Here is a 26,624-nt window from a genome sequence, read left to right on the forward strand (position 1 = left end):
TTAATTAATATCACATTATTAAAGCATTGACCGTGTGTCTCCATGACTTTCCCAGTAGTCACAGGCTTATAGGCCTAAGCAATTACATACTCTGTGTATTGAGCCAAGAGGGTGAGGAGAGGGAGGGAGAGAGAGGGAGAGAGAGAGGGCATGGGGAGAGTAAAAGAGAGTCCAGAGAAGAAGAGAGCAAACCCCTCATGGTCCAGTCCCTTTATCCTCTTTTTGGTAGAGGCAGGTCACCATGCATTGATCTAAGCTAATTGGTTAGCATCATTCAGCTCCATTGATTGACATAACTTAGAAGGTGGTCTAGAAATCAAATTCCAACCTTCTAGGTGAGCTTCTTCCCCTAGCTAAATAAAAGAATCCATCTGCATTCCTTTTGTTCATGTGAAGGCTCTTCCCAGGCTGCTTTCTGGTGAGGGGGAAGAGAGCAGCTAAAACTAATGTCTGGGTTTCTCCTAAAAATCCATTACTAATAATTTTTTTTCACATGTAACTTGTTCAGCCATTCCCCAATTGAAGGACATCCTCTCAATTTTCAGTTCTTTGCCACCACAGAAAGAACTGTTATGAATATTTTTGTATATATGAGTCCTTTTCCTTTTTCTTTGATCCCTTTGGGGAATAGACCTAGTAGTGGTAGTAGTAGGGTTAGGGGTAGGGGTAGTGGTAGTGATAGTCATAGTGGTGGTAGCGGGAGTGGGAGTGTTGGGAGTGGGAGTAGGAGTGGGAGTGGTGGTAGTTGTAGTGGTAGTGGTGGTGGTGGTGGTGGTGGTAGTAGTAGTAGTAGTAGTAGTAGTACATAGCCTCTTGGGCATAGTTCCAAATTGTTCTCCAGAATGGTTGAATCAGTTCACAACTCTACCAACAGTGCATTAATGTGTCTGTTTTCCCATATCTCCTAGCATTTGTCCTTTTCCTTTTCTGTCATCTTAGCCAATGTAAGGGGTGTGAGGTGGTACTTCAGAGTTGTTTTAATTTGCATTTGGGAGCTTCTAACAGAGCTTTCCTACACTAACAAAATCACAGATCCTTTATGAATCCAGATTATATATATATATATATATATATATATATATATATATACACACACATAAAATTAAATTCTATGAAATGTTTAAGCTGTATGCCCCAAAATGCCTACTTTTTCCCTCATCCACTCACAATTTTTTTTTAATTCTTAGGAGCTACACACAAAAAAGAACCTAAACATAAGAAGCTTTTTTTTTTTCTTAAAAAAACATAGGGGGCAGCTAGGTGGCGCAGTGGATAAAGGATTCAGGAGGACCTGAGTTCAAATCCAGCCTCAGACACTTGACACTTGCTAGCTGTGTGACCTTGGGCAAGTCACTTAACCCTCATTGCTCCACAAAAAAAAAAAAGAAAAACATAAAATGGTCAACTCAGTCAGTCAACAAACATTTATGGGAACACAAATAAAAACAGAAAAAAAGGTATTCCAAGGAGCTTTCATTCTAGTAGAAGAAGACAGCACAAATGTGGAGGGAAGGTGTAGGGTAAGAAGGATGGGGGATGGCAGAGGAGGTCCAAAGTGTAGCCTAAAGAGGAATGAGTGTCTGGCCCGCCTGGGTGCCTTCCTTAAATGGGGGTGCTGGGAGGAACCATCCACTCAGAGGGAGAGGCCACGAGGGCAGAGGTGCAAATTCCAGGGCTAGAGTGAGACTTTAGGATGAGGAACTGGGGCATGGTAGAGGAAGCATGGAAACAAGTCTGGAGAAGATCATTATCATCATCAACAGCCTTAAAAAATTAAGACTAGAGAACATGTTGTTCAAAAACTGTAACCAATACTAATCTATCTAATGCCCTGGGCTATGAGCTTCAGAGTGTTATGTCCCCTGAAATGTGATTATTTAATTAACCATTCGTCACCTTTTTCAGTTCTCTGAATGGGCTGCTATGCTAAGGGCATCCCATTGTAGGGAATGCTATTCTCTGGACTACTGTGACCAAAATAATATTGCAATGATTGCCTCAATGATATCAATCCCTAGGTAGGTCTGGCCTCCAGGCCTTAAGTCTCCTTACCCCCTTACTCTGAAGCTCCAGTGCCAGTATCCCTAAACAGGACTTTCACAAGAAATAGTAGGAGCACCTGCATGGATGAATAGGGTAGAATGGCCTCCACTTAAGGCTCTTAAAAACTATGGTTTCTTAATAGTTAAGTAATAGTTCGTTGATATTTTGTATGCTTTTGATCAATGCTTCACCCATATTTAAACTGTAATCCACTTTCATCAGTCCCCCTCCAAAAGATGTCACCACTTAGATTTCTAGCTCTTTTTTGAGTTTTGTTTCATCAAATTGTTATCTACTGGTTCTTCAAAGTGGGTTTTCTTACACCAAAAATATTTTTAGGTTTGTTAAAGCTAGAAGGGATCTTAGAATCTCATCTAACTCATCTTCATTTGGCAGATGAATAAACTGAGGTGGGAGGTTAAGTGACTTGTCATGGTGATAAGAAGTGGTAGAGACGTAGGATCCAAATCCAGGTATTTAGATTCGAAATCCAACACTTTTCATAGTGCCGTACTGCCAAGTAATTTGCCAAGGAAGATTCAATCTTGAGCTTAGCCTTCCTCAATGCAGCACATTTAATTCAGGGTACTAGAGGGATGCAAGATTTCATTAGAAATACAGCTCTGAGAAACTGCACATTAGACTGGATGAATACTTCCCATATGGAGACCTAACAGTTATGTAGTGTTTTAGCTTTACAAAGGACTTTACATTAGATCTTTACAACAATCCTGGGCAGTAGGTGCTATTATTTTAATAATGAGGAAGCTAAGGCTATGAGAGGTTAAGGAACTTGCTCAGAGTCACATAGGTAAGGAATCTGTACAGCAGGATTTGATCTCAGATCATTCTGATTCCAGGTGCAGCTCACTACCCAATACATCACCTAGCTTCCTCCATTCACCATTAATAATAATAGCTAACATTTATATAGAACTTGCTATGTGCCAGGCTCTGTGCTAAGTGCATTACAAATATTATCTCATTTGATCCTCATAATAGCCCTTGGAGAGAGGTGCTATTATTATCCCCATTTTATAAATAAGTAAACTGAGGCAAACAGAGTTTCAATGGCTTTCCCTGGGTCATGCAGCTAGCATATGTCAAAGGCAGGAACTTGCACTCAGGTCTCCACCTCTGTCCCCACAAGGACAAAAAATGAAAAATAACCCCTGTCCTCCCAGAGCTTACATTCTATTGAGGGATAGAACATGTAAATAGATAAGTTAAAGTACCATATATCTTAAGGAGAAAGAGAGCACTGACAACCAAGGGCATCCTTCCCTAAAGAGAAGATTCTTAAAGGAAACAAAGGATTCTGAAAGTTAGAGAGGGGAGCTTAGATTTGAGCAGGGGAAAGCCTCTTGACCTGAAGAGCAGCATTATAATCATCCATGGTTCAGAAATAAATATCATGGTTTGGTAGCTAGGTGGCGCAGTGGAGACAGTGCCAGGTCTAGAGTCAGGAAGATGTAAGTTCAATTCTGGTTCAGCTGTGTGACCCTGGGGAAGTCACTTCTGTTTGCTTCAGTTTCCTCATCTGAAAAAAAAAAAAAAAGGATATTAACAGCACTTCCCTCCCTGGGTTGTTGTGAGGATCGAAGGAGATAACACTCATAAAGCACTTAGCACAATGCCTGGCATACAGTAGATGCTATGTTACGTTATAGAAATTATATTATATATTATGCTACGTAAATTATATTATATATTACATATAATATAACATATTATGATATATATATAGATAATATAGTCTGAATGTATTATGTAATATAAATGTTAGCCTAAGATAGATAAAGGTATATAATAGATATACACACATACATATAGCTATAATATATACACATATGTACATATATACACATACATAGATATCTGTCTATCGTGTGTGTGTGTGTGTGTGTGTGTGTGTGTGTGTGTGTGTCTTGAAAGAGAGGGTAATGATGAATTAGAAAAATCTTTTAATTCTTTTGGAAGTCTCTCCCCCTTTTGGGAGTAAATGTGGTGATATTACCATTATTACCTTTACAATTCGGCACATGAAAAGGAAAAAAAAATTACAGAGTGAGGCTGGTCTTTAAGAAAAGAGTTACAGGAGCTTTTTTTGTTTTGTTTTGTTTGTTTGTTTGTTTGCAGGGCAATGGGGGTTAAGTGACTTGCCCAGGGTCACACAACTAGTAAGTGCCAAGTGTCTAAGGTCGGATTTGAACAGGTCCTCCTGAATCCAGGACCAGTGCTTTATCCACTGCACCACCTACCTGCCCCCAGGAGCTTTTTAAATCACTTCAAAAGAGGGTGTTGAATGCCCTCACTCCTCAGCTCCACCCCACCTACAGGCTTCCCTAGCTTGCTTCAAAGACTCAACTCAAATCCTACCTTCTTTTCTACAGGAGGCATTTCCCTATGTCCCCTTTCCCCTCAGAAATTACCTTCCATCTACTCTGTATATACCTTGTATGCACAGGGTTGTTTGCATCTTGTCTCTTCCTTTAGAATATCAGCTCCTTGAGGGCAGGGACTTAGTTTCTGCCTTTCTTGGTATCCCCAGTGCTTAACACAGTGCCTAGAACATAGTAATCACTTAATTAAATACTTGTTGACTGACTGATTGATAGAAATAATTACTAGAAAGACTGAGAATTCAATTAATTACTTAAAATGGACTTTTTTGCGTCTGTTCAGAGCTATGATTTCATTGGTATAAGGAACTCCAGATGAAGTAATTCTCTTCACCAGTATATATTTGCTACTGTTGTGCTACTAGGCACTCGAGAGGTAAAGTGACTTGTCCAGGGTCACACAGCTACTGTATGTTGGAGGAAGGACATGAACCACCTCTTCCCCCTTCCTATGTCAGCCCTCTCTCTCTCTCTCTCTCTCTCTCTCTCTCTCTCTCTCTCTCTCTCTCTCTCTCTCTCTCTCTCTCCCGCATTCACTATCTCTCAAAATAGAATTATTTTAATAATAATAATTCTCCCGGGGCGGCTAGATGTTGCAGTGGATAAAGCACCAGCCCTGGAGTCAGGAGTACCTGAGTTCAAATCCGGCCTCAGATACTTAACACTTACTAGCTGTGTGACCCTTGGGCAAGTCATTTAACCCCATTGCCCCATAAAAAAAAATTAATAATAATAATAATAATAATTCTCCCACAATCAAGAATTTAAAGATGGGTGTGTTCTTCAGCTATTACTCATTATTATGCTTTAATAAATGGTCTCAACTTTCTTCAGAGCCTGTAGGGATAGGGGCACCAGTGTGAATTTTATTTCTTTTCCAGCTTGATGTTTTGGAAGCTTTTCTGACAGCATCTTGGGATGTTATGCAACTATATGGCTAAATTTAGTAACATTTTGGAGTTTTCAGAATGACTTATTTGAAAAATGTCTCGTTCCCCCTACTGTTTATTTTAATGAAATCTTTCAAAAATAACCTGGGAGGCTCACCAAATAAAGTAGATTAAAAGAAATACAGTGCCATGGGGGTCAGAGGGGAGGGAGAGAGGGAACAATCTTGCAATTAAACTCTTTATTTTGAATGACTTAGAAGTGGGAAAGGAAGAAAAAGAGGATGGAAAAATTGAGTAATGTTTTCTGTGAAAGAAGTCAGGCTGCATATGTTTACTACATACTTGCATAATATCAGTAGCTGAAATTTAACGTAGTGTGTTAGGATCTACAAAATACTTTACATTCAGATGTTAACCTGTTTGAACCTCTGGACAGCTCTGCAACGTCAATACTATCATTGTCCCCAAAATGTTACAGATAAGGAAACTGAGGCTCCCATGAGATTAAATGACTTGCTCAGCATCACACAGCTGTTAAGTGTCTAAGGCAGGATTTGAACTTGGGTCTTCCTGACTCCACAATTCTTAGGATCATAGATTTAGGATGGAAGGGACCTCAGAAAGCCATCTAGAGTGAGAGCATTATAGATGAAGAAAATGAGTTCCACTGGAGTTAAATTACTTACCCAAGACCACAGAGCTTATAAGTGGCAGAGGCAAGATTGAAACCCAGCTCTTGAGACTCCAAATTCATCACTCCTCTATCCACTAGACTGTACAGCTCTCACAAGGAATTGAAAGCTACCCCTGATAAATAAGTCACTGGGTTTATCTGGTTTGTTACTGACAAAGTAAAGTGTAGTTCTCTCTCTTTTATCTCCTGTTTGGTTGACTTTAAATTTTTTTAAATTCATATCTATTGTTTTTATATTACATATCTCTCCTGTTCACAAATCAGTAAGTCAATTAACATTTAAGTGACTACTATTGAGATGGCTGGTAGCTCAGTGGATAGAGCACTGGGCCTGGAGTCAGGAAGATCTGAATTCAAATACTGCCTCAGACATTTACTAGCTGTGTGACCCTGGGCAAGTCACTTAACTTCTGTTTGCCTTACTTAATCCACTGGAGAAAGAAATGGCAAACCACTACAGTATCTTTACCAAGAAAACTCCTTGGACAGCGAATGATGGGTTCATTAAGAGTCAGACGTGACTGAATAACAAGAAGTACCTACTGTGTGCCAGGCACTATGCTAAACTCTTGTGTTAAAAAGAAAGGCAAAAGACAATCTATGTTGCCAATGGGCTAACAGTCTAATGGGGGAGACAACATACAAACAACTGTGTACAAACAAGATACCTACCAGATAAACTGGGTGTAGTCATAGGGGAGAGGCACTAAACCTAAGAACTGGGAAGCCTTCCATTGTAACAAAAACTAAAAAAGTTTGGTGGGGTTTTTTTAATAGTTCAGTAAAATCAACCTGGTTGGCTTCTTAAACCTAGCATTGCTCTCTTTGGACCCTTGTCCTGCTTCATCACATATAGCTAGAAGCTCCTAGGACCAGCCCTTCAGTGTCTACTTAGTCTAAAAAAAATCTCTATGGAAATGAGCCTTTCTGCCATCAAAGAGTTAAAATATTATAAATGGCAACTCAATGAGTGGGGATTTTTTTTGGTCAGTATCATAATATAGAAACTACAGGCAACTGCAGCTGTGAAAAGTTTGTGTTAAAGAAACAGGATGACTGTGGTTTTCTGTGAGCATTAATTTTTCCTGTTGAGCATTTTTTACAGGAAGTTCAAGAACAAAGCCAATCTCATCTTAATTGGTTCTGATAGATTTCAGGTCTTAAACACCTTCAACTTTCAAGATTAAAGAAATGAGGGGATTCCAACGAGACTCATTTCAGTGGTGGATTCTGCACAGTAAAAACAGAAACAGGAGAAGACTACACATGCTTTTGAGGCTTTTTGGCTCAGGATAGAGGCAGCCATTAAAATCTGCTTTCTTTTCTTTCTCCAGTGTAATTTTGTATGGGTTCATCATGAAGGTGGCCCATTAATCAGTATTTATAATAATTTAATATGAATTTTAAGCTATTTTTAAAAATAAGATTGTCAGACTAGAACAATTGAATTTAGAGCTAAAAAGGAACTTTGGAAATTAACAAGTGCAAGCCTTTCATTTTTTTTAAGTTTTTTTTTCCACATCACCATAGTTTCCCTTAGCATCCCTCCACCTCCTCCTTCCAAAGAGAGATCCCATATAACAAACAGTATTTTTAAGACCCAAAAAAAAAAAAAAAAGACAAGGAAAAAATTCAGCATAATTGGTCCCACCTTCTACAGGAAACCTTTCTTGATCTCTCTTCATTTTAGTGCCTTTGTTTTGCTGATTATTTTCAATTTATTCTGTATACAGCTTCTTTGCACTTAGCACAGTGCCAGGCACAAAGTAGGTTCCTAATAAATGTTTATTGACTGACCAATAAATCAAGAATATGTTCAAAGTCCAACACTTGTGAACACCCCACCTCTGCCAAGGAATAGGGTGTGTGTGTGTGTGTGTGTGTGTGTGTGTGTGTGTGTGTGTGTGTGTGTTTGTGGTAGGGTAAGGGTTGGGGCGGGGGAAGGTATCTTCTCATATCTCTTTTTTTGAACTCTGCTTGTTCTTTATCATTTGACAACATTCAATTTTTTATTTATTTACTTATTTTGGCATATATATTTGTATTGTTGTAGTCATTCTGTGTACTGTTTTCTTGACTCTGTTTACTCTGCTTCAGTTTATGTAGATCTTTATATATTTCTTTGTGTTAGTCACATGTATCATTTCCTATAGCAAAGTAATACGTACCACAGTTTGTTTAAACATGCCCCAATCAATGAGCCTTTACTTTGTTTCCAATTCTTTGCTATCACAAAAAATGCTGCTACAAATATTTTGTTCTGTATGGGAATTTTCTTTTTTTTCTTTTTTTCTTTTTTTGGACAATGAGGGTTAAGTGATTTGTTCAGGGTCACCCAGCTAGTAAATGTCAAGTGTCTGAGGGTCAAATTTGAACTCAGGTCCTCCTGAATCCAGGACTGCGCCACTTAGCTGCCCCTTCTTATTATTATTTATCAATGGGCTCCTTGAGGTATAAGCCTAGAAATGGGGTTTCTGGGTCAAAGATTGAGGAAATTTTAGTCATTTTATTCGCATGATTCCAAATTGCTTTCCATAATGGCTGTACTAACTCACAGCACCACCAAGGCACTAAAGTGCCTGTCTTCTGATAATGCCTCCAGCAATGACTAATTCCATCTTTTGTTATCTTCTAAACTATTCATTTTATAGGTGAGAAAACAGGATCAGAAGGGCTAAGTAATTTGTTCAAAACTCACCCAGGAAGTAAAAGTTCAGGTCCTTTGACTCTAAATCCGGTGCTCTTCCCATTTCATCCCTATTTCTCTTTTCGCGATAGTCAACAATATTTATTATTCAGTCAACAACTTGAATATAAAATGAAGTATTCATGGAGGAGATGAAGCAGCATCTAGGCATCAAAAGATGGACTGGGGCAGCTAGATGGCTCAGTGGATAGAGCACCGGCCCTGGATTCAGGAGTACCTGAGTTCAAATCCGGCCTCAGACACTTAACACTTACTGGCTGTGTGACCCTGGGCAAGTCACTTAACCCCAATTGCCTTGCTAAAAAAAAAAAAAAAAAAGATGGACAAAATGCTCCAGCTGTCCTGGTTGCTATGGAGGGAGAGGGAAGGGAATTTTAAAAGAAATGATAGCACAGTGAATAAAGCACCAGCCCTGGATTCAGGAGGACCTGAGTTCAAATCTGACCTCAGACACTTGACACTTACTAGCTGTGTGACCCTGGGCAAGTCACTTAACCCTCATTGCCCTGCCCCACCCCCCCAAAAAAAAAGATAGGTCACATCCTAATACTATGGATTCCAAGGTACAGATAATTTTGTTGTACTGAAATATTATTATACAAAAAATTACTCTAAGTGACCCATTGCCAAGGGCATAGAAATCTTAGCTGTGTGAAAACAGGTAAGTTACTAAACCTCTCTAGTCCTCAGTCTCCTCCTCTATCTGATGAAGGAGTTGGTTCAAGTAGACAACCTGTGAGGTCCCTTAAAAGACCTCTAGGGCAGCTAGATGGCGCAGTGGTTAAAGCACCAGCCCTGGATTCAGTAGTACCTGAGTTCAAATCCAGCCTCAGACACTTGACACTTACTAGCTGTGTGACCCTGGGCAAGTCACTTAACCCCCATTGCCTGCCAAAAAAAAAAAAAAAGACCTCTAAAATTCTTGACTCCCCCTGAATGCTAATGCCTTCCCTGGGTTGGTCTCTCCAATTCATCCTGCCTATAGTGTTTGTACCCAGTTTGCATGTTGTCTCCCCAATTAGACAGTGAGCTCCTTGAGGGCAGGGACTGTCTTTTACCTTGTTTTGTATCCCCAGTACAGTGCTTGGCACATAGTAGGCATTTAATAACTTTTTATTGATTGACTGAAAGTGAGATTTAGAAATTATAGAATTCTAGAACTGAAAGGGATTTTGGAAGTCATCTAGCCCAACCTCATTTTTTCCCGATAAGAAAACTGAGGATCAAGGACGTTAAGTGCTAACAGTGACTTGCTGAAGGTCACACAGGTATAATAAATGTGAGACAGGATTCAAATTTAGCAAATCAGATTCTAAAGTCATTGTTTTTTCCTTCACATCAAGTGATACTATGATTTGCTCAAGACAAGGTAGAAAGATAAGACTCCAGACAACCAAATAGTCTAGTTGGGCATACATGAAATATGTGCCTGAGAATAACTGCAGAATATTTATAAAGTGAAATATCAGTAAGTACATAAAAAGTGTACATAGGTGCTAAGGGTAAAAGAATAATCAGAATGACTGTGCTCAATCAGTAAATTCTCCCTGGAGTTTGTAACTTTTTTTTTGTTGTTGTTTTTTTTTAGTGAGGCAATTAGGGTTAAGTGACTTGCCCAGGGTCGCACAGCTAGTAAGTGTTAAGTGTCTGAGGTCAGATTTGAACTCAGGTACTCCTGACTCCAGGGCCGGTGCTCTATCCACTGCGCCACCTAGCTGCCCAGTTTGTAACTTTTGGATGGGGTTCTGGGATTTTTTTTTTTATGCTGTCATTAATAAGGATAGGAACTTGATCCAGAATAACACTCCAAAGTGACCCCAGAATCAGATTAAAATGTAACAGAGAAATATTTAACAAAATAAATAAAAATACAACAAAACATAGATAATATTATATTTTAAAGCTAAGCCAATATGCTGTAGCACAGATCCTTATGTAGAGAGATTAGTGTCTCGGTTGCTATTTGAGTTTGACACCACTGACCTAGAGCATGCAGACTCCCACAACTATTACATATCAGAGACAGGACTTGAACCCAGGACTTCCTGGTTCTGGGGCTGGCTCCCTATTCACTACCCCATGGCTGCCTCTATCATTTGGGGTATGTTGTTGTTGTTGATGATGATCACGATGTCAATCATGACAATGATGATGATGGTGAGTTATTTCCAACTCTTGGTGACCCCATTTGGGGTTTGTTTTGGCAAAGTTATTGGAGTGCTTTGCTATTTCCTTCTCCAGCTCACTTTACAGATGAGGAGCTGAGGCAAACAAGGTCAAGTGACTTCCTCAAAGTTACACAGCTTGTAAGTATATGAGGTTGGATTTGAACTCAGGAAGAGGAATCTTCCTGACTCCAGCCGGATGCTTTATCCACTGTGTCATTTAGCCCCACCTTGGGGTATTATAGAATTATTTAATCCAATGAATTGTATCCATATAATTATATATTACTCTGGCAAATTTAACTTTTGAGAGCAGCTGAGACTTCCAGTTTCAGAGGAATAGGGACTCCAGACAGGTTATCAAGACAGGGGCCCTGGACACAGCTAACATGATGGGGTCCTCAGTACTCGAACAGGAGTTCAAGACAGATATTGATCACAAGTCTCAAGGCAAGAACCCAGCCACCTGAACCTGGAAGGTCAGCAAGGTTGGTTCCCTGTTAAGCCCCTGAGCCATATAGGTTCAAGAATCATTTTGTCTTCCCTGCCCCTAATTTGATGAAGCCTAGAGCCTGAAATGGAACTAAGCCAGCGAGTAGGAGTTGTTGCCCTAGTTGTAGGGATAAGACAGACAAAGGCAGGAGCTAGTCCTAAGAGCTTCCCCATAAGGGACATTTAACAGCCCTTAGGTGACCTTATGTCCTTTTGCATTTTTCCCATTTTAACCTTGAGAAATAGCCAACATTTGATTCATATTCCTCAAACCTTATGTTTACCAACCCTTACTCCAGAATATACTAATGGAATGCTTAGCTGAGAGTTTTTAGTAGACAATTGTAGTAAAGACAACAGTACTGGGCCACATTTGGCAAGAGAGCACATTCAGGTTAGAGATACACTGGGAGGCCTCATCGCAAAATTTTTCCTCTATGTAAGGTTTAACTGGTCCAAAAAAGTATGGAACCGTGACCTGAGCATGAGCATTGTGCTCATACTATCCCAATAAAAAAAATTTTTTTTTAATTAAATTACAGGGGCACCCAGGTGGCACAGTGGATAGAGTACCGGCCCTGGATTCAGGAGGGCCTGAGTTCAAATCCAGCCTTAGACACTCAACACTTACTAGCTGTGTGACCCAAGGCAAGTCACTTAACCCCAATTGCCTCACAAAAAAAAAAAAAATTTTAATTAGACCACAAATTTCTTCTTTGTGTATATGTGTGTTACCCTGGGCAAGTCACTTAACCTAACTTGGTTTCCTCTTCTGCATAATGGAGATAATAATAACACCTACATCTCAGGGTTGCTGTAAGGATAAAATTAGGTAATCTTTTAAAAGTGTTTTGCAAACCTTAAAGAGTTATATCAATACTAGTTGTTGTTGTTAGAGGGGATGGAGAAGACAAAAGTCAGAAACCATGAAGAAGAAAACTTTAGGAGAATTTTAGGGAACCATTCTTAGACCATATGTTATTAAGAGTTGCTAGATAATTATATTTACCTAGTTTTGACTGTGTGTGTGTGGGGTGGGGGTCTATGAATGGTTCTATGACTCACAGTCTAATGAAGGACTAGATCTGAATTTGTTCTTCCAAATGACTCTGTCACTCTTTGCTGTGTGGTTCGAGTACCTCCCCTGGTCCTTGGTGCCAGGGTTCTTCGGATGCCAATCTTTCTCTCTCCTGAGGCCCCCACCCCCACCACGGGCTGCTTTTCAGTGCTCCATCATTCCACTGTTGAGTCAGTATCATTAGTTGGTGCAGGCTCCCAGCACTTTAGGTCAGTTCTTAGCCCCCCCCCTTTTTTTTTTGAGTCATGGTCTCCTTTTGGCAGGCTGATGAAGCCTGTGAACCACTTCTTGAAATAAAGTTATTAAATGTATGAATATATATAAGATTACAAAGGAAATAAAATAGATTGAAATAATGAGTGTCCCAGAAGGTTTTTTGGTTTTATTGTGGGGTTTCTTTTGAGGGGGGTGGCAAAGAGGGTTAAGTGACTTGCTCAGGGTCACACAGCTAGTAAGTGTCAAGTGTCTGAGGCCAGATTTGAATTTAGGTCCTCCTGAATCCAGGGCAGGTGCTTTATCCACTGCACCATCCAGCTGCCCTTGTGTCCCAAAAGTTTTAATGTAGTTTTAAGCTCTTAGAACTTAGTTTCTTTTCCAATGTGATTTCTCTTTCTCTCTGGTTCTTTTTTCTATTTAAACACTTAGAGCTTTAAACTGTGCTAAGCCCTTTGGGACACTCTTTACATCTATTACTGGGTATGGGGGTGCATGCCTGTAATCTTTGTTGCTGGAAAGGCTAAGGTTAATGGATCACTTCAGTAGCAGTAGGGCTAATGCTAATCAGATCCACATTACATCTGCTACCAATCTGGTCCCCAAGAGTGGGCATTCTCTAGGCTGCTTAAGGAGGGAGGAACCAGTCCTGGCCAGAAACAAAACAGGTAAAAGCTTCTATGCCAATCAGTGGCATAGACCCATGAGTGGCAGCTACACTTTTAGCCTGGACAAAATGGGGAAATCTAATTATCAAAAATATTTGGGCAGCTAGGTGGTGCAGTGGATAGAGCACCGGCCCTAGATTCAGGAGGACCTGAGTTCAAATCTGGCCTCAGACACTTGACACTTATTAGCTGTGTGACCCTGGGCAAGTCACTTAACCCTTATTGCCCCACCAAAAACAAAACAAACAAAAAAGAAAAAAGTTTAAAAAATATTTAAAATAATACCACAAACATATTAAGAATCTCTGCTCTCAAAGTTTCTTTGTAATCTGATGTATTTTATCCTATAGAAATGGAAGAGTTTGGGGCACATGCGTCTCTTTAAGTCCGCACATAGCTGAACTTTATCATCTGTGTCTGCCCGCAATGATCCATATATAGAAACAACTCTCTTCTTGTGCATGTCAAATCCTCATCACATAATGGGGAGGAGGAACAGCGTTTACTGTGCTCAACTTGGTGACTGCCATCCACATTTGTGTTAATGACAGATATGGAAAAATGAGTCAGAAAGAGGTTAAGTGATTTGCCCAAGGTCACAAAGCTAGCAAATGACAGATCTTCCTGATTCCAGGTCTGGCATTCTACCCACTATACCACCTAGCTACCTCAGGTGAAAAGTTATACTTTTCATAATTTCTTGGGTTTGTTGAATGTGTCTAATAGGATGGGCATGTATTTTCATAAAATTTTGTAAAGCTGACTTTTTTGCATAAAGATAATACCAAATTACTAATATAGCTTGCATTTATGTGAAACACTATCATTTACAAAGAGTTTTCATGTATATTTTCTCATATGGTTCTTATTCTACTACCTTACAACTTGTGAGGGAGGCAGGTTAGGAATTATTTTTTTGTTTTTGTTTTTTTTGTTTGTTTTTTGTTTTTTTAGTGAGGCAATTGGGGTTAAGTGACTTGCCCAGGGTCACACAGCTAGTAAGTGTTAAGTGTCTGAGGCCGGATTTGAACTCAGGTACTCCTGACTGCAGGGCCGGTGCTCTATCCACTGCGCCACCTAGCTGCCCCAGGTTAGGAATTATTAGCCCTATTTTATAGATGAGGAGCAAAAGACTCATAGAGGTTAAATTCTGATTTGTCCAAGGTCACATGACTAGTCAATGCAGAAGCCATGACTGAAACCCAAATCTATTGACTTTCTTTACTTTTCAATAGTCTTTATACCAAACCACACTGGTACCCTGGTAGAAAACTTTGCTCTAACTTCCCATAATTTAAGTTATTTTAACATGGAAATGAACAATATAATATTAAGAGACCAGTTCATGGTGGAGGAGAAATTGGAATATAGGAGGAACTGTATAGCTAGATCTAAAATAATTTTCTTTCTCCTAGTATAGTGGTGCCCCTGGGTGTTACATTTCTCCAGGTGTACTGCATAAAAAGGTGTGCTCTAGACCTTCCTCTTTCTAGTTGGAGATTAGACCAATCCATGAAACAAAGAGTAATTATTTTTTTAAATTCCATAGCTTTATTTTTTGCCTTTTAATAATAAACATTTTTATTTAAAGTTTTGAGTTCCAGGAAAATTCTATCCCTCCTTCTCTCCCTCCCCTTCCCTCTCCCTGAGGTGGTAAGCAATCAGATATAGGTTATACATGTGCAGTTATGTAAAAACATTACCGTATTAGGCATTTTGTACAAGAAAACTTGAATAAAAGAAAAAAATGAAAGAAAGTGAAAAATAGAATGCTCCAGTCTGTGTTCAATTATTATCAGTTCTTTCTTTGGAGGTGGATAGTATGCTTTATCATTAGTCTTTGGGGATTTTCTTTGATCATTATATGGCTGAGAATAGTTAAGTCATTCACAGTTCTTCATCAAACAATATTGCTGTCACTATGCACAATATTCTCTTGGTTCTGATCATTTCACTATACATCAGTTCATACAAGTCATTCCAGATCTTTCTTACATTATCCTGCTTGTCATTTCTTGCAGCACAATAATATTCCATCACCATCATATATCACAGTTTGTTTAGCCATTCCCCAATTGATGGGCATTCCTTTGATTTTCAATTCTTAGCCTCCACAAAAAGAATTGCTTATAGAACCAAGAGAACATTGTGCACCAAGACAGTAATATTGTTGGATGAACTGTGAATGACCTAACTGTTCTCAAAAATACAATGATCCAAGACAATCCCAAAGGATTATTGATGAAGCATACTATCCAGCTCCAAAGAAAGAACTGATATTGATGGAACACAGGCTGAAACATGCTATTGTTCACTTTCTTTCATTTTTCTTCTTTTATTCAAGTTTTCTTGTACAAAATGACTAATATGATAATGTTTTACATAAATGTACATATATAACCCATATCTGATTGCTGATCCACTTCAGGGAGGGGGGGAGGGAAGGGAGAGAAGTAGGGATAAAAATTGAAACTCAAAACTATAAATAAAAATGTTTATTACTTTTTAAAAGGCTGTAAAATGGTGGGGGGGGAGCTGCTAGAAATATTTTTGTACAAATAGGTCTTTTTCTTTTGGGGAGGATGTCTTTGGTATATAAGCCTAGCAGTGGTATTGCTGGATCAAAGGGTGTGCACAGTTCTATAGCCCTTTGGGGCATCATTCCAAATTGCTTTCCAGAATTGTTGGATCTTTTTACAACTCCAGCAGCAGTAGATTAGCATCCCAGTTTTCCCACATCCTGATCCAACATCCAATATTTTCCTTTTTTATATATTAGCCATTCTGATAGGTATGAAGTGGTACCTCAGAGTAAACAAAGAATAACTGTAGTTCTAAAGACATGGTATGGAAGAAGAGTTGAGAGAAGGAAAAGACCAGTATCCTACATTGAATCATGTAGGAGCTGATGCCACATCTGACTGATCTACAACCCCTAGAGTCTTCATAGGGAAGACATGAGAAAGACTTGGATTTGCTATATTCAGCATTCCCTCCTTTCACTGCTGACTTTCCCTCTTCTTAATCCAAAGTTATCACTCCCTCCTTAGAATTCTTCTAGTTTTTATTGTCTGTGTCAGACATTTGGCATTTTTCAAATATAAGCTCATATTGTTCATGTAACTTTTATCTTACCTACTTGACTCTAAACTCTTTGAGAACAGACATCTTTGCTTATTTTTCTTGACATTCCTGAAAGTATCTAGTATAGGACCTCACACATGGTACATGCTCAGTGAATATATATCAAATATTAATTATCATAGGATCATAGATTTATAACCAGAAGGAAACTCAGAAGGCATTTAGACCTATCCCCTTATTTTACAGATGAGGAAACTAAGACCCATAGAAGTTAAGTGACCAGCCCAAGGTTATATAGGTAGTAAATTTCATGTAAGAGGTACCATAAGAAACAGCACAATTTAGTGAATAGAATACTGGACCCAAAGTCAGGAAGACATAGATAAAAATCTAGCCTCTAGTGCTAACTAGTTGTATGACTATAGGCAAATCATTGAACATGCCCCGATTTCCTCATCTGTAACACTTATCTCACAGGGTTGGTGTAAGGATCAAATACAATAATGTGTGTAAATTGTTTTGCAATCTTAGAGTTCTCAATAAACACACGTTTTTGTTATTATTATGCTATTTTTCTTTTTTCTTTTTTTTTTTTGGTGAGGCAATTGGCGTTAAGTGACTTACCCAGGGTCACATAGCTAGTAGGTGTCAAGTGTCTGAGGCCTGATCTGAACTCAGGTCCTCCTGAATCCAGGGCCAGTGCTCTATCCACTGTGCCACCTAGCTGCCCCTCTATTTTTCTTTTGTTTGTTTTTTGGTTTTTTTTGGTGAGGCAATTGGGGTTAAGTGACTTGCCCAGGGTCACACAGCTAGTGTTAAGTGTCTGAGACTGGATTTGAACTCAGATCCTCCTGAATCCAGGGCCGGTGCTCTATCCACTGTGCCACCTAGCTGCCCCTCTGTTTTTCTTAAGTATGGTTGAAGCTACTAATCTGCTATCTCTACGATATACTTCTTTGAAGTCTTATTTATTTTTCCAGTATAGATATGTCCCCAACAAAAACTTAACAGAATTCTAAATTTAACAGATTTCAACTCTTAAGTTACCATTTCATAGCATTTAAGAAGCTCAACGGTCATTTTGTTCTATTCAGTGTCTCTGCTGCTGTCACTAACTCAAATGCCCACCTTTCTATGTTATTGTTATTGGTGATATATTGGATAATGATGTGCATCATACCAAGTACAGCAAACACCATTTGATGTACTAGCATCCCCAAATGGGAACACTGGTAACGAGTTGATACATATTTTGAAAAATAAACACAAGGGAGACTTACTCTAATTTGCTGATAGTTGTAAGGTACCAGCTAATTGTTAGAGGACATCAGGTCTTGACAGTCATGGATTGGGTTCTTTAATAAAGATTGAACATTTCTGCCCTTAGCTTTGTGTTCAGCTTATCTCCTTCAGTCCAAGGAAATCATTACTAACTGCAAGGGTTATTCTCAAGCCAAGGTCTGGGAAAGAGGTTAACAAGTCCTAGAAAGGAGAAAAAAATTGTGAGATTTAAAGACTTGCCTTCAGTGGAAAGTTAAAAGTTTCTTAAAGGTAAGCAGGTAAAGAGCTTAGACAGATTGCTAAAGAAGGGATTATTGTTTGTATAGTGGATACAATAGATATGGGAGAATGAGTCGATTGTACTGACACCATTTCTGTCAATTTCACTCTTTATTTTCAAAGTTTTTAATTTTCTTCTTTTGAGTTTAACCTAATGATACCGTTAATCTGGGGAGTATTGTCCATGTTTTATTCAGAGACTGATCTTTTTCCTTTAATATAGATATTTATATTAGCTGTGTTCTCACACAAGTTTTTTTTTCCTTTTCTTTGATTTTAATACAGGCAGAGCCAGTATATATATTGCCCCAACCAATGTCATTTTTTAAAATTTAAATACTTAGTTTCACCATCTTACCCCAGGCTGGAAATGCAGGAACTACTAATGGGCTATATCCCACTACTGATTAGCATAGGAGCTTTTGACATCCTCCCTTTCTGCCCTGAGTCAGCTCACTCCTCCTTGGGCAACACGGTGTGATACTCCTTCTGCCCTCTCCCTGCCCCCCCACACACTTCCAGATTCTCACTATATTGATGCCAAACTTAGTACCCTCATTGAATCAGTATAGCCTGCTATAACTCTGAACTCCTGAGCTCAAGAAATCCATCAGGCTCAGGTTCAGACAGCCTCTGAGGTAGCTAGGATTACAGGCATACAATACGACAACTCAATAACATTTTTCAAAAACATCATGAATACTTTATAAGCAAACCTGACCATAACATGTACAACCATACTATGACATTGCTTGGCCTGAGATGCAAATTCTATGGATTATGTATGTATGACATCTTGTCTCCTTTACCATTATCTGGTCTAATAGGTAACCAATTAACAGTGTTTTTAGGATTATGCCTATATATTCAGTGTGTGAATTTCTTCCCAGGACAAATAGATTTCTTATTTTATAATGAAAGCAAGTGGGAGAAAGAAGGTTTGTTTCACAGAGATCTGCTTTTCAGCAACCTTTTGCTAGAGTGTATCTCTTCCAGTAAACAAAGGGTACCAGCACTGGTTATGGGTTTGTGCCAATCTCTCACTGAGGTCCCACTGTGACCAATGGCACTCATTTGTGAGAAGAGCTCGGGTGTGTCTGTGGAACAAGGAGAAACTGATGGTTTCATAATAAAATTCTTGCTCATGGGCCAAGGGCCCAGGTTCCTTTCCATTCCACTGTGATTCCACTTGAAAGCTAGTAGAACTAAGAGGTCTAAGGAGCTGGACGAAGGCTGTCATCTTATCAAACAAATGAATTCAAATCCCACTTTTGAGGAGGTTTTAACTTATTGAGCAATTTTGGAGAAAAAAATTTTAAGTTAATTTAGACTTTTTAAAAAGTTGGCCAATTTAGTCTTCAACTTTGATTTGGGGAGTAAAAGAGGAAAGAAAGCTTAGAATAAAAAGTTACAAAAGACCCTAACTAATTCTCTCTCTCTCTCTCTCTCTCTCTCTCTCTCTCTCTCTCTCTCTCTCTCTCTTTTTTTACAGGTTTCATAGTGATAATATTGAAGTTTAATTGTCCAAGATGCCTGTTCCTCCTCCTCCAGCACCTCCGCCCCCACCAACATTTGCCTTGGTGAGTGTCTCTCAGTGTCTAGGTAAAGAAAGGCAGGGGCAGCTAGGTGGCATAGTGGATAGAGCACTGGCCCTGTATTCAGGAGGACCTGAGTTCAAATCCAGCCTCAAACACTTAACACTTACTAGCTGTGTGACCCTGGGCAAGTCACTTAACCCCAATTGCCTCTCCAAAAAAAAAAAGAAAGAAAGAAAGAAAAAGAAAGGCAAGTGTGTATTTGTTTTAAACATTTGCTTTTCTGGCTGAAATAAGAAATGATAAGATTGACCCAGGTGCACAATGTAAACTGGCACAAATAACATCAAACGTATTTTTTCACTTTCCATTTGTTTCAAGTTTCTCTGCAAATGTTTTAAGTCATACTTATGGTCTGATTAGATCTCCCCCTGCCCTTGTCAGCCCTATCACTAAAATAGAGCTTCCCAGAGGGCACAGTGTTCCAAGGGCTAACTCTTCCGGTCATTCATTGATACACTTTATCCAGTTCTAATTGGTGGTAGGAGATAGAGGGATGAACTGCTACTCATCCTGAGGCCTGACCCCCTCCTTTTGACCTACTTCCTTCCCAGAAATTAGCTCAGTTCTAGTTGAATTGAATGGCCTTGGGTCATTCCTAACTGGGGCTGATCTTTTACCAAATTTTCTCCCAAACTGCCTTCAATTCAGTTTAGGTAAGTAGCCATTTATTAAGTGGCAAAATGTTGGGAATACAAAGGCAGAAAAGTCCCTGTCCTCAAAGGGTTTACATTCTACTTGCCTGGAAACATGTGACATTCTTCTAGTCTACCAGGTCTATTTTAAATCTAAACTCATAGATTTAGATCTGGGAAGTATTTCAAAGGGTGTCTAGTCCTCCTCATTTTATAGATTCAGTTCCTCAGGGGAAACTGAGTTCTAGAGGAGCTTAAGTTACTTTCCCAAGGTCACACAGCTTGGCAGAGTCAGTATTTGAACCCAGGTCCTCTGACCCAAGAGCTAAGGCATGTCCACATTCTCCCTCTATTCTTTCCCTCATATCAAATTTATCCATAAGCAAAAAGAGTCAAAGGATTTGGAGCTAAAGGGTACCTTATAGATCAGCTGACCTTCCAGCCCCTGCTGGTTCAGGCTATTACATTCATTTCACAGAGGAAACTAATTCATTTTTCCTGAATCATGCCTAGTTGAAGGACAGAACTAGAACCAGAACCCAGGTCATGTGATAGGTATTCTTACCACTATACATTATCCCTACATCAGGTCAGTTCTCCCTCTGAGTACCTCTAAGATTCAACCTTCTCCTGTGTGCTTATCACTATCCATATTACCTGACTTCTAGAGTAAGTCAATAGTTAAGAGGCTGCTATTTCTCCTTTTGTTTTCTTCTAGTTCTAATCCATTCTACACACTGCCAGTAGATTAATATCCCTAGAATATTGATTTCATCATGACATTCCCTGACTCAAGAATCTACCATTGCTCCCTATCACCTCTCATATCAAATCCAAGCTCATTCTACCATTCAAGGTTCCTCAACTAATGGGCCCCACTTTATATCTATAGTCTCATCTGCTAGTCCTCCCCAGCATAATCCTTTCCTCCAATGAGGCTAGTTTCTAATTTTCAGCACATAGCCTAATCATTCTCATTAACTTGCCTTTTTTCATTCTGGCCCAGCCTGATCTCAGTTATCCATGGTTCAAAGAAAGTCTTGAGTTTCAAGTAGTTCCAAGGCTAACCTAGTCAGCCTACAGCCCTAAGACAGCCTACATTCCCTAAGACACATTCTTTCCTCCAAGTTGGCTCTGGGTACACATAGAGAGATTCTACAGATGCAGGTGACTAAGGTGCCCTTTATAAAATACAACCAGATAGTCTACATTTCAGTTTCATGCCCATCAAAATATCTGCTAGTAATACTTATCCCTCTTTTTGTTGGTGCTACTGTTTTCCTTCTCTGCTTTCTTAAAACAACAACACCTTTTCCCTCTCACTCACCTTATTCAGCAAAAGTTATTTCTTTACTAAGCCAGAACCCTTACTTTTCCACTTTCCAGAGAAACTTTTTTGGTTAATTCCATCTCTCCTCTCATATCATGAATGAAAACAGAGAAAAAAGTGTCATATAGCAGGATACACATTGGGCTAGAAATAAGAGTTCCAGCTCTGCTACTGACTGAATATGGACAGCTCATTAAACCTCAGTTTCCTTATTTGATCCCTCAAACAAGGATTCCATACTTAAACTGCCTGCCTCAGAGGGTTGATGTGAAATCACTTTGTAAAGTGCTATCTAATTAATACCTTACACTCACATAGTACTTGACTGTTCTCAAATCACTTTCACTTACATTGCCTTTTTTTTGTGGGGCAATGAGGGTTAAGTGACTTGTCCAGGATCACACAGCTAGTAAGTGTCAAGTGTCTTGGGGTCAGATTTGAACTCAGGTCCTCCTGAATCCAGGGCTGGTACTTTATCCACTACGCCACCTAACTGCCCCACTTACATTGTCTTAAGGGAAACTGAGAACAAGAGAAATGACCTACCCAAAGTTACATATTTAGTAAGTAGCAAAATTAGGATTAGAAGCCAGGCCTAATAATTAATAACCAAATGCTTCTTCCACTCTATTGCCTTTCCTTGATGGTCATACTTATTTCCTTTATGGCTCCATTCTTCTTTATTATTTTTTCCTGTTTTTGGTTTGTTTTCATAAGATTTTTAGTTCCAAATTTTTTCTCCCTCCCTTCCTTCCCTCCCCCCTCCCCAAAACAGAAAGCAACATGATATAGGTTATATATGTACAATCACATTAAACAAATTTCTGCATTAGTCATGTTGTGAAAAAAGAATCAGAACAAAAGGTAAAAACCTCAAAGAAAAACAACAAAAAGTAGCAACAGTATGGTTCAATCTGCATTCAGAATCCACAATTCTTTTTTCTGGATGTGGATGTCCACATTCTCCCTCTATTCTTTCCCTCATATCAAATTTATCCATAAGCAGGTTAGCCACAGGGCAATGACTTTTTCAAGCCCCTTGACTCTCGGAAACTATGTAGGGAGTCATATTGGTGTCGTGACCTGCACCAGTGGAGGGACTACTCACACTGAGGAAATCCTGAAAGTTCTGAAGTCAGTCAATGAGCATTTATTAAGCTATGTGCCAGGCACCATGCGGAGCACAGTTTTGCAGCAGCTGCCACAGTGTTTTCCACTTAGATTGGCAGTTAGTCTACAACTTTTACCTTTGAAAGCTGCCTAGGACCCTGGGAGGTGAAGTGACTCCCCCAGAGTCATACAGTCAGTATGAGTCAGAGATGGAACTTGAACCTAAGTTATCTAGTCTTCTAGGTAGCCCTTCATCTCCTAAGACACTCAGCCTCTTGCTGAACCCCCAGCAGGCACTTAATACATGCTTATTGAATTGGATGAAGCAGTTCCTGAATCTGTCCTTTGGAGGTCAAACCCTGGATACCACTGGCAAAGCCCTCTCTGCCCTAATGTTAAAATTCCCTCTTGTCCCTGGTCAGCCAAGCCAGCATCTGTCCATTACAATCCAACAGACAATGACATGAATTTTCAGTCTTCAATCTGGGAGCAACTTTCCCTCGCTATAAATGAATGTTATTTATTGCTACATCTGCCCCCCAGATTATCTTCATCTTAAAAAAAGAAGAAGCCACATTTGTATCCTTGTCGAACTTCCCCAAGATTTATAACCTGTTGCCAGGCTTCTTAATTAGGAGTTTCCTCTGCTGAGGCTGCCCCCACCGAATGTTACAGTTCATGGTCTTAATCTTCCTGATAAATAACAAGTTTGCACGGTTACTTTTCAGGCAAACACAGAGAAGCCTTCTTTGAATAAATCGGAACAGGCTGGAAGAAATGCCCTCCTTTCTGACATTAGCAAAGGGAAAAAACTCAAGAAAACAGTCACCAATGACCGAAGTGCTCCGATATTGGACAGTAAGTATCCCGAAAAAATTATTTTTGAGGCGTGATGGATTATGACCTGATAATGATCAAATCCCAACGATTCTGCTCATGCCAGCTGCAGTGTTGGCAGATGGAGGTACTCTATTACTCATTGGGTGCCAGGGTCCTCGTGGCTTTCTTCCCTGAATGCCACAGGAAGCTGGTATAATCATTCTTTGTCCTGGGCACACAGGGGCTCCTTTCTGAGGCGCTCAAAATACTTCTAAATCTTAACTCATTGCTCCTCGTGTACCGCCCAGGACAGGAGCATGGAGCCATATTCTCTTTAAGAGACTGAGATGATAGAGCTCATCGTGTCCTGATTATTTTATCCAGTGTAAAGTCTATAAGCCAGCCAAGAAAACTTGATAGTTTGTCTCTCCCACCCTGTTGTAATTACCAGGCACTGCTACTTAGTAGCATGAGAAAATACCCTTGGATGGGATCTAGAACTAATGCGTGGCTGGGCTTCAGGATTCTTAAGCCACCAGACTTGTTGTCCTCTCTACCAGTCAGATAAATTGGAGATATAGCTGAGCTTACCTAACCTCTCTAGACTCCAGTTAGGCTGGGATTGACCTTCCTAAGCCATCCTACAGGCTTTGTGGACATGTGACTGACTGAAGTGGAGAGCAAAGGAGGAGAACTTGCAGAAGTCTTGCCTGCCAGGTGGGAAAGAAGGTGGGAATGTCAGCATCTGGGGAGAACGCTGGCTAAAGGGCTGAGGAGTTGAGGGGAGAAGGAAATGGAGAAGAGGAAACTGGAGATCTCTGACTACTGCTCCTTGGCTAAGCAGTGGCTATTGAGCAACAGCATATTCTCCACCCATCAAAGGGGAAGTTTGAAGCTCTCTGACCTCTAAACCCAAATGTCTACAACATGGATGTTGTTGTAGTGTTACCCCTCAGTCCTCCTGAGAAAATTTCATCCACTTAGGACCTGCTGATTTTCTTCCTTCCATCTAGAATAAGAGTTCTTACCCTGAGGTCCATAAACTTGGGTTGTTTGGGTTTTTGTTTTTTTTTTAATATTTTAATCACCATTTTGATATGACTGGTTTCCTTTGTAATCTTGTGTAGTTTATTTTGTGCATTTATAGACATTCAGAGAAAGGATCCACAGGCTTTGCCTGATTGCCAAAGGGGCCTAATATGGTGTGTGTGCATGCACGCGTGCGCGCACACACACACACACACTCACAAAAACTGAGAACCCCTGCTCTAGAATAATAGAATGATTGACTCAGAATGTTGGAGCTAGGAGGCATTCTTGGAGGTTTTCTGATCCAGTCCCCTGATTTTATGCAGGGTTGTTGTTGTTGTTGTTGTTGTTGTTGTTCAGTCATTTTGACCCCATTTGGGGTTTTCTTCGCAAAGATACTAGAATGGTTTGCCATTTCCTTCTTCAGCTCTTTTGACAGATGAAGAAACTGAGCAAATAGGGTTAAGTGACTTGCCCAGGGTCACACAACTAATAAGTGTCTGAGGCCGGATTTGAATTCAGGAAGATGAGTCTTCCTGACTCCAGGCCTGCCGTTCTATGCACTATGATGCCACCTAAACATGGTTACGCAGGATGGTTAATGGCAGAGCTAGGACTAGCACCCAATATGCCTGGCTCCCAATCCAATGTTTTATCCCTTGCATCATGTTAATTATTTGCCTGCCCATGGTATTCCATATAGAAGGATTCAAAATACCAAGGGGCCAGAGGCTAGTACATTTCTAGAGATCTTCGCCTACAAAGGAAGGATTTTCTGAGTGAATTAAGAGCAACAGCAACAACAAGAACAATAACTAACACTTATATGCTTTTAAGGTTTGCAAAGCACCTTACGTATATTATCTCATTTGATATAAAGTAAGGACTATTATTATCTCCATTTTATAATGAGGAATATAAAGTGACCTGCCCAGGGTCATATAGCTAATAAGTATCTGAGACAGAATTTGAACTCAAGAATTCCTGTCTCCAAGTCCAACACTCTCTCCTTTCAGAATAAAGCCTTGTTGCCCAAGCCCAATAGACTCAGATTTCTTTGGCTCCCTCCAAGGGGAAGGGAATGAAAAACCTCAATGTAGTCTTCATTACCAATGAATGAGAAGAAAGCTAGTTTATTTTGGAAAGCTATACAATTAATGGTGCCAGTGGTCATGACATCATGGAAAGTTGGTTAATTCTTTGAAAACCAAGGAAAATATATTATTGGAAATGGAAAAATAATGGCATTTTCAAATACATGTTAAACCTAATGGACACTGTATAGTATACTTTCAATATCAGGCAACTTGTTAATTTGTGTGTCTGGGATGTTTGCAAACAAGCTACATAGTTTTGCAAACAGCAAGAAATATAATGTTGCTGGATTCACAGATTTTGGTGAGATGAACACAATTCAGTCCCTCATTTTCATGGAACCTCATTCTGACAGCTGTTTGGATGACAGCAACAGTGACCTATAGAATTGGGGGAAAAGGGACTGATAAACTACTCTCAGTTAAATCAGTGGGCTAAGATATAATTCTAATAGGACTTGGTTAAGATGCTGGAGAGGAGATGCAAATTTGCGCGTGTGTTGAAGAAGTCCCAAAGTGGAGCAAATTCTATATCCATCACTAATGAATCCCTGACTCCCCTAGAAATAATACAAGAATCATAAAAGGTTAGGAGGAGAAAAAATCATAGATACCTTAGTCCCACTCCCTCATTTTCAGATAAAGAAACTGAGGCCTAGAGAGAAGTGACTTACTGAAGGTCATATACCTCATGAAAGGAAGTAGAACCCCAAGTATAGCTCTCTTTCCACAGCAACAAGCAGCCTCCATACCCTCCCCTACCAGCTTACTTCTTTTTTTTTAATTGTAAAAGTATTTTATTATTTTCCAGTTACATGTAGAGATAGTTTTCAACATTTGTTTTTATAAGATTTCATTTCAAATTCTTCTCCCTCTCTCCCCTCCCCCTCCCTACCTTCCCAAGACAGCAAGTAATCTGATATAGATTATATATGTACAATCACATTAAACATATTTCTGCATTAGTCATGTTATAAGAGAAGAATCAGCCTACCAGCTTATTTCTGGTGGTATCA

The 26,624-nt window shown here is 39.6% G+C and overlaps 1 protein-coding gene across 4 annotated transcripts in view; it reads left to right on the top strand.

Moving 5' to 3' along the window:
* WIPF1 (WAS/WASL interacting protein family member 1) overlaps window positions 1-26,624 on the top strand; it is a 188,744-nt gene that overhangs the window by 140,461 nt on the left and 21,659 nt on the right. For all 4 annotated transcript variants that reach the window (XM_043998017.1, XM_043998021.1, XM_043998018.1 and 1 more), the window contains 2 exons: window positions 19,489-19,576; window positions 23,395-23,524. In XM_043998017.1, coding sequence (XP_043853952.1) covers window positions 19,526-19,576; window positions 23,395-23,524 — 181 coding nt within the window. In that variant the 5' untranslated portion in view covers window positions 19,489-19,525. The remainder of the gene's footprint in view (window positions 1-19,488; window positions 19,577-23,394; window positions 23,525-26,624) is intronic.

This window comes from Dromiciops gliroides, chromosome 3 (genome assembly GCF_019393635.1).
Source record: "Dromiciops gliroides isolate mDroGli1 chromosome 3, mDroGli1.pri, whole genome shotgun sequence".
Lineage (NCBI taxonomy): Eukaryota > Metazoa > Chordata > Mammalia > Microbiotheria > Microbiotheriidae > Dromiciops > Dromiciops gliroides.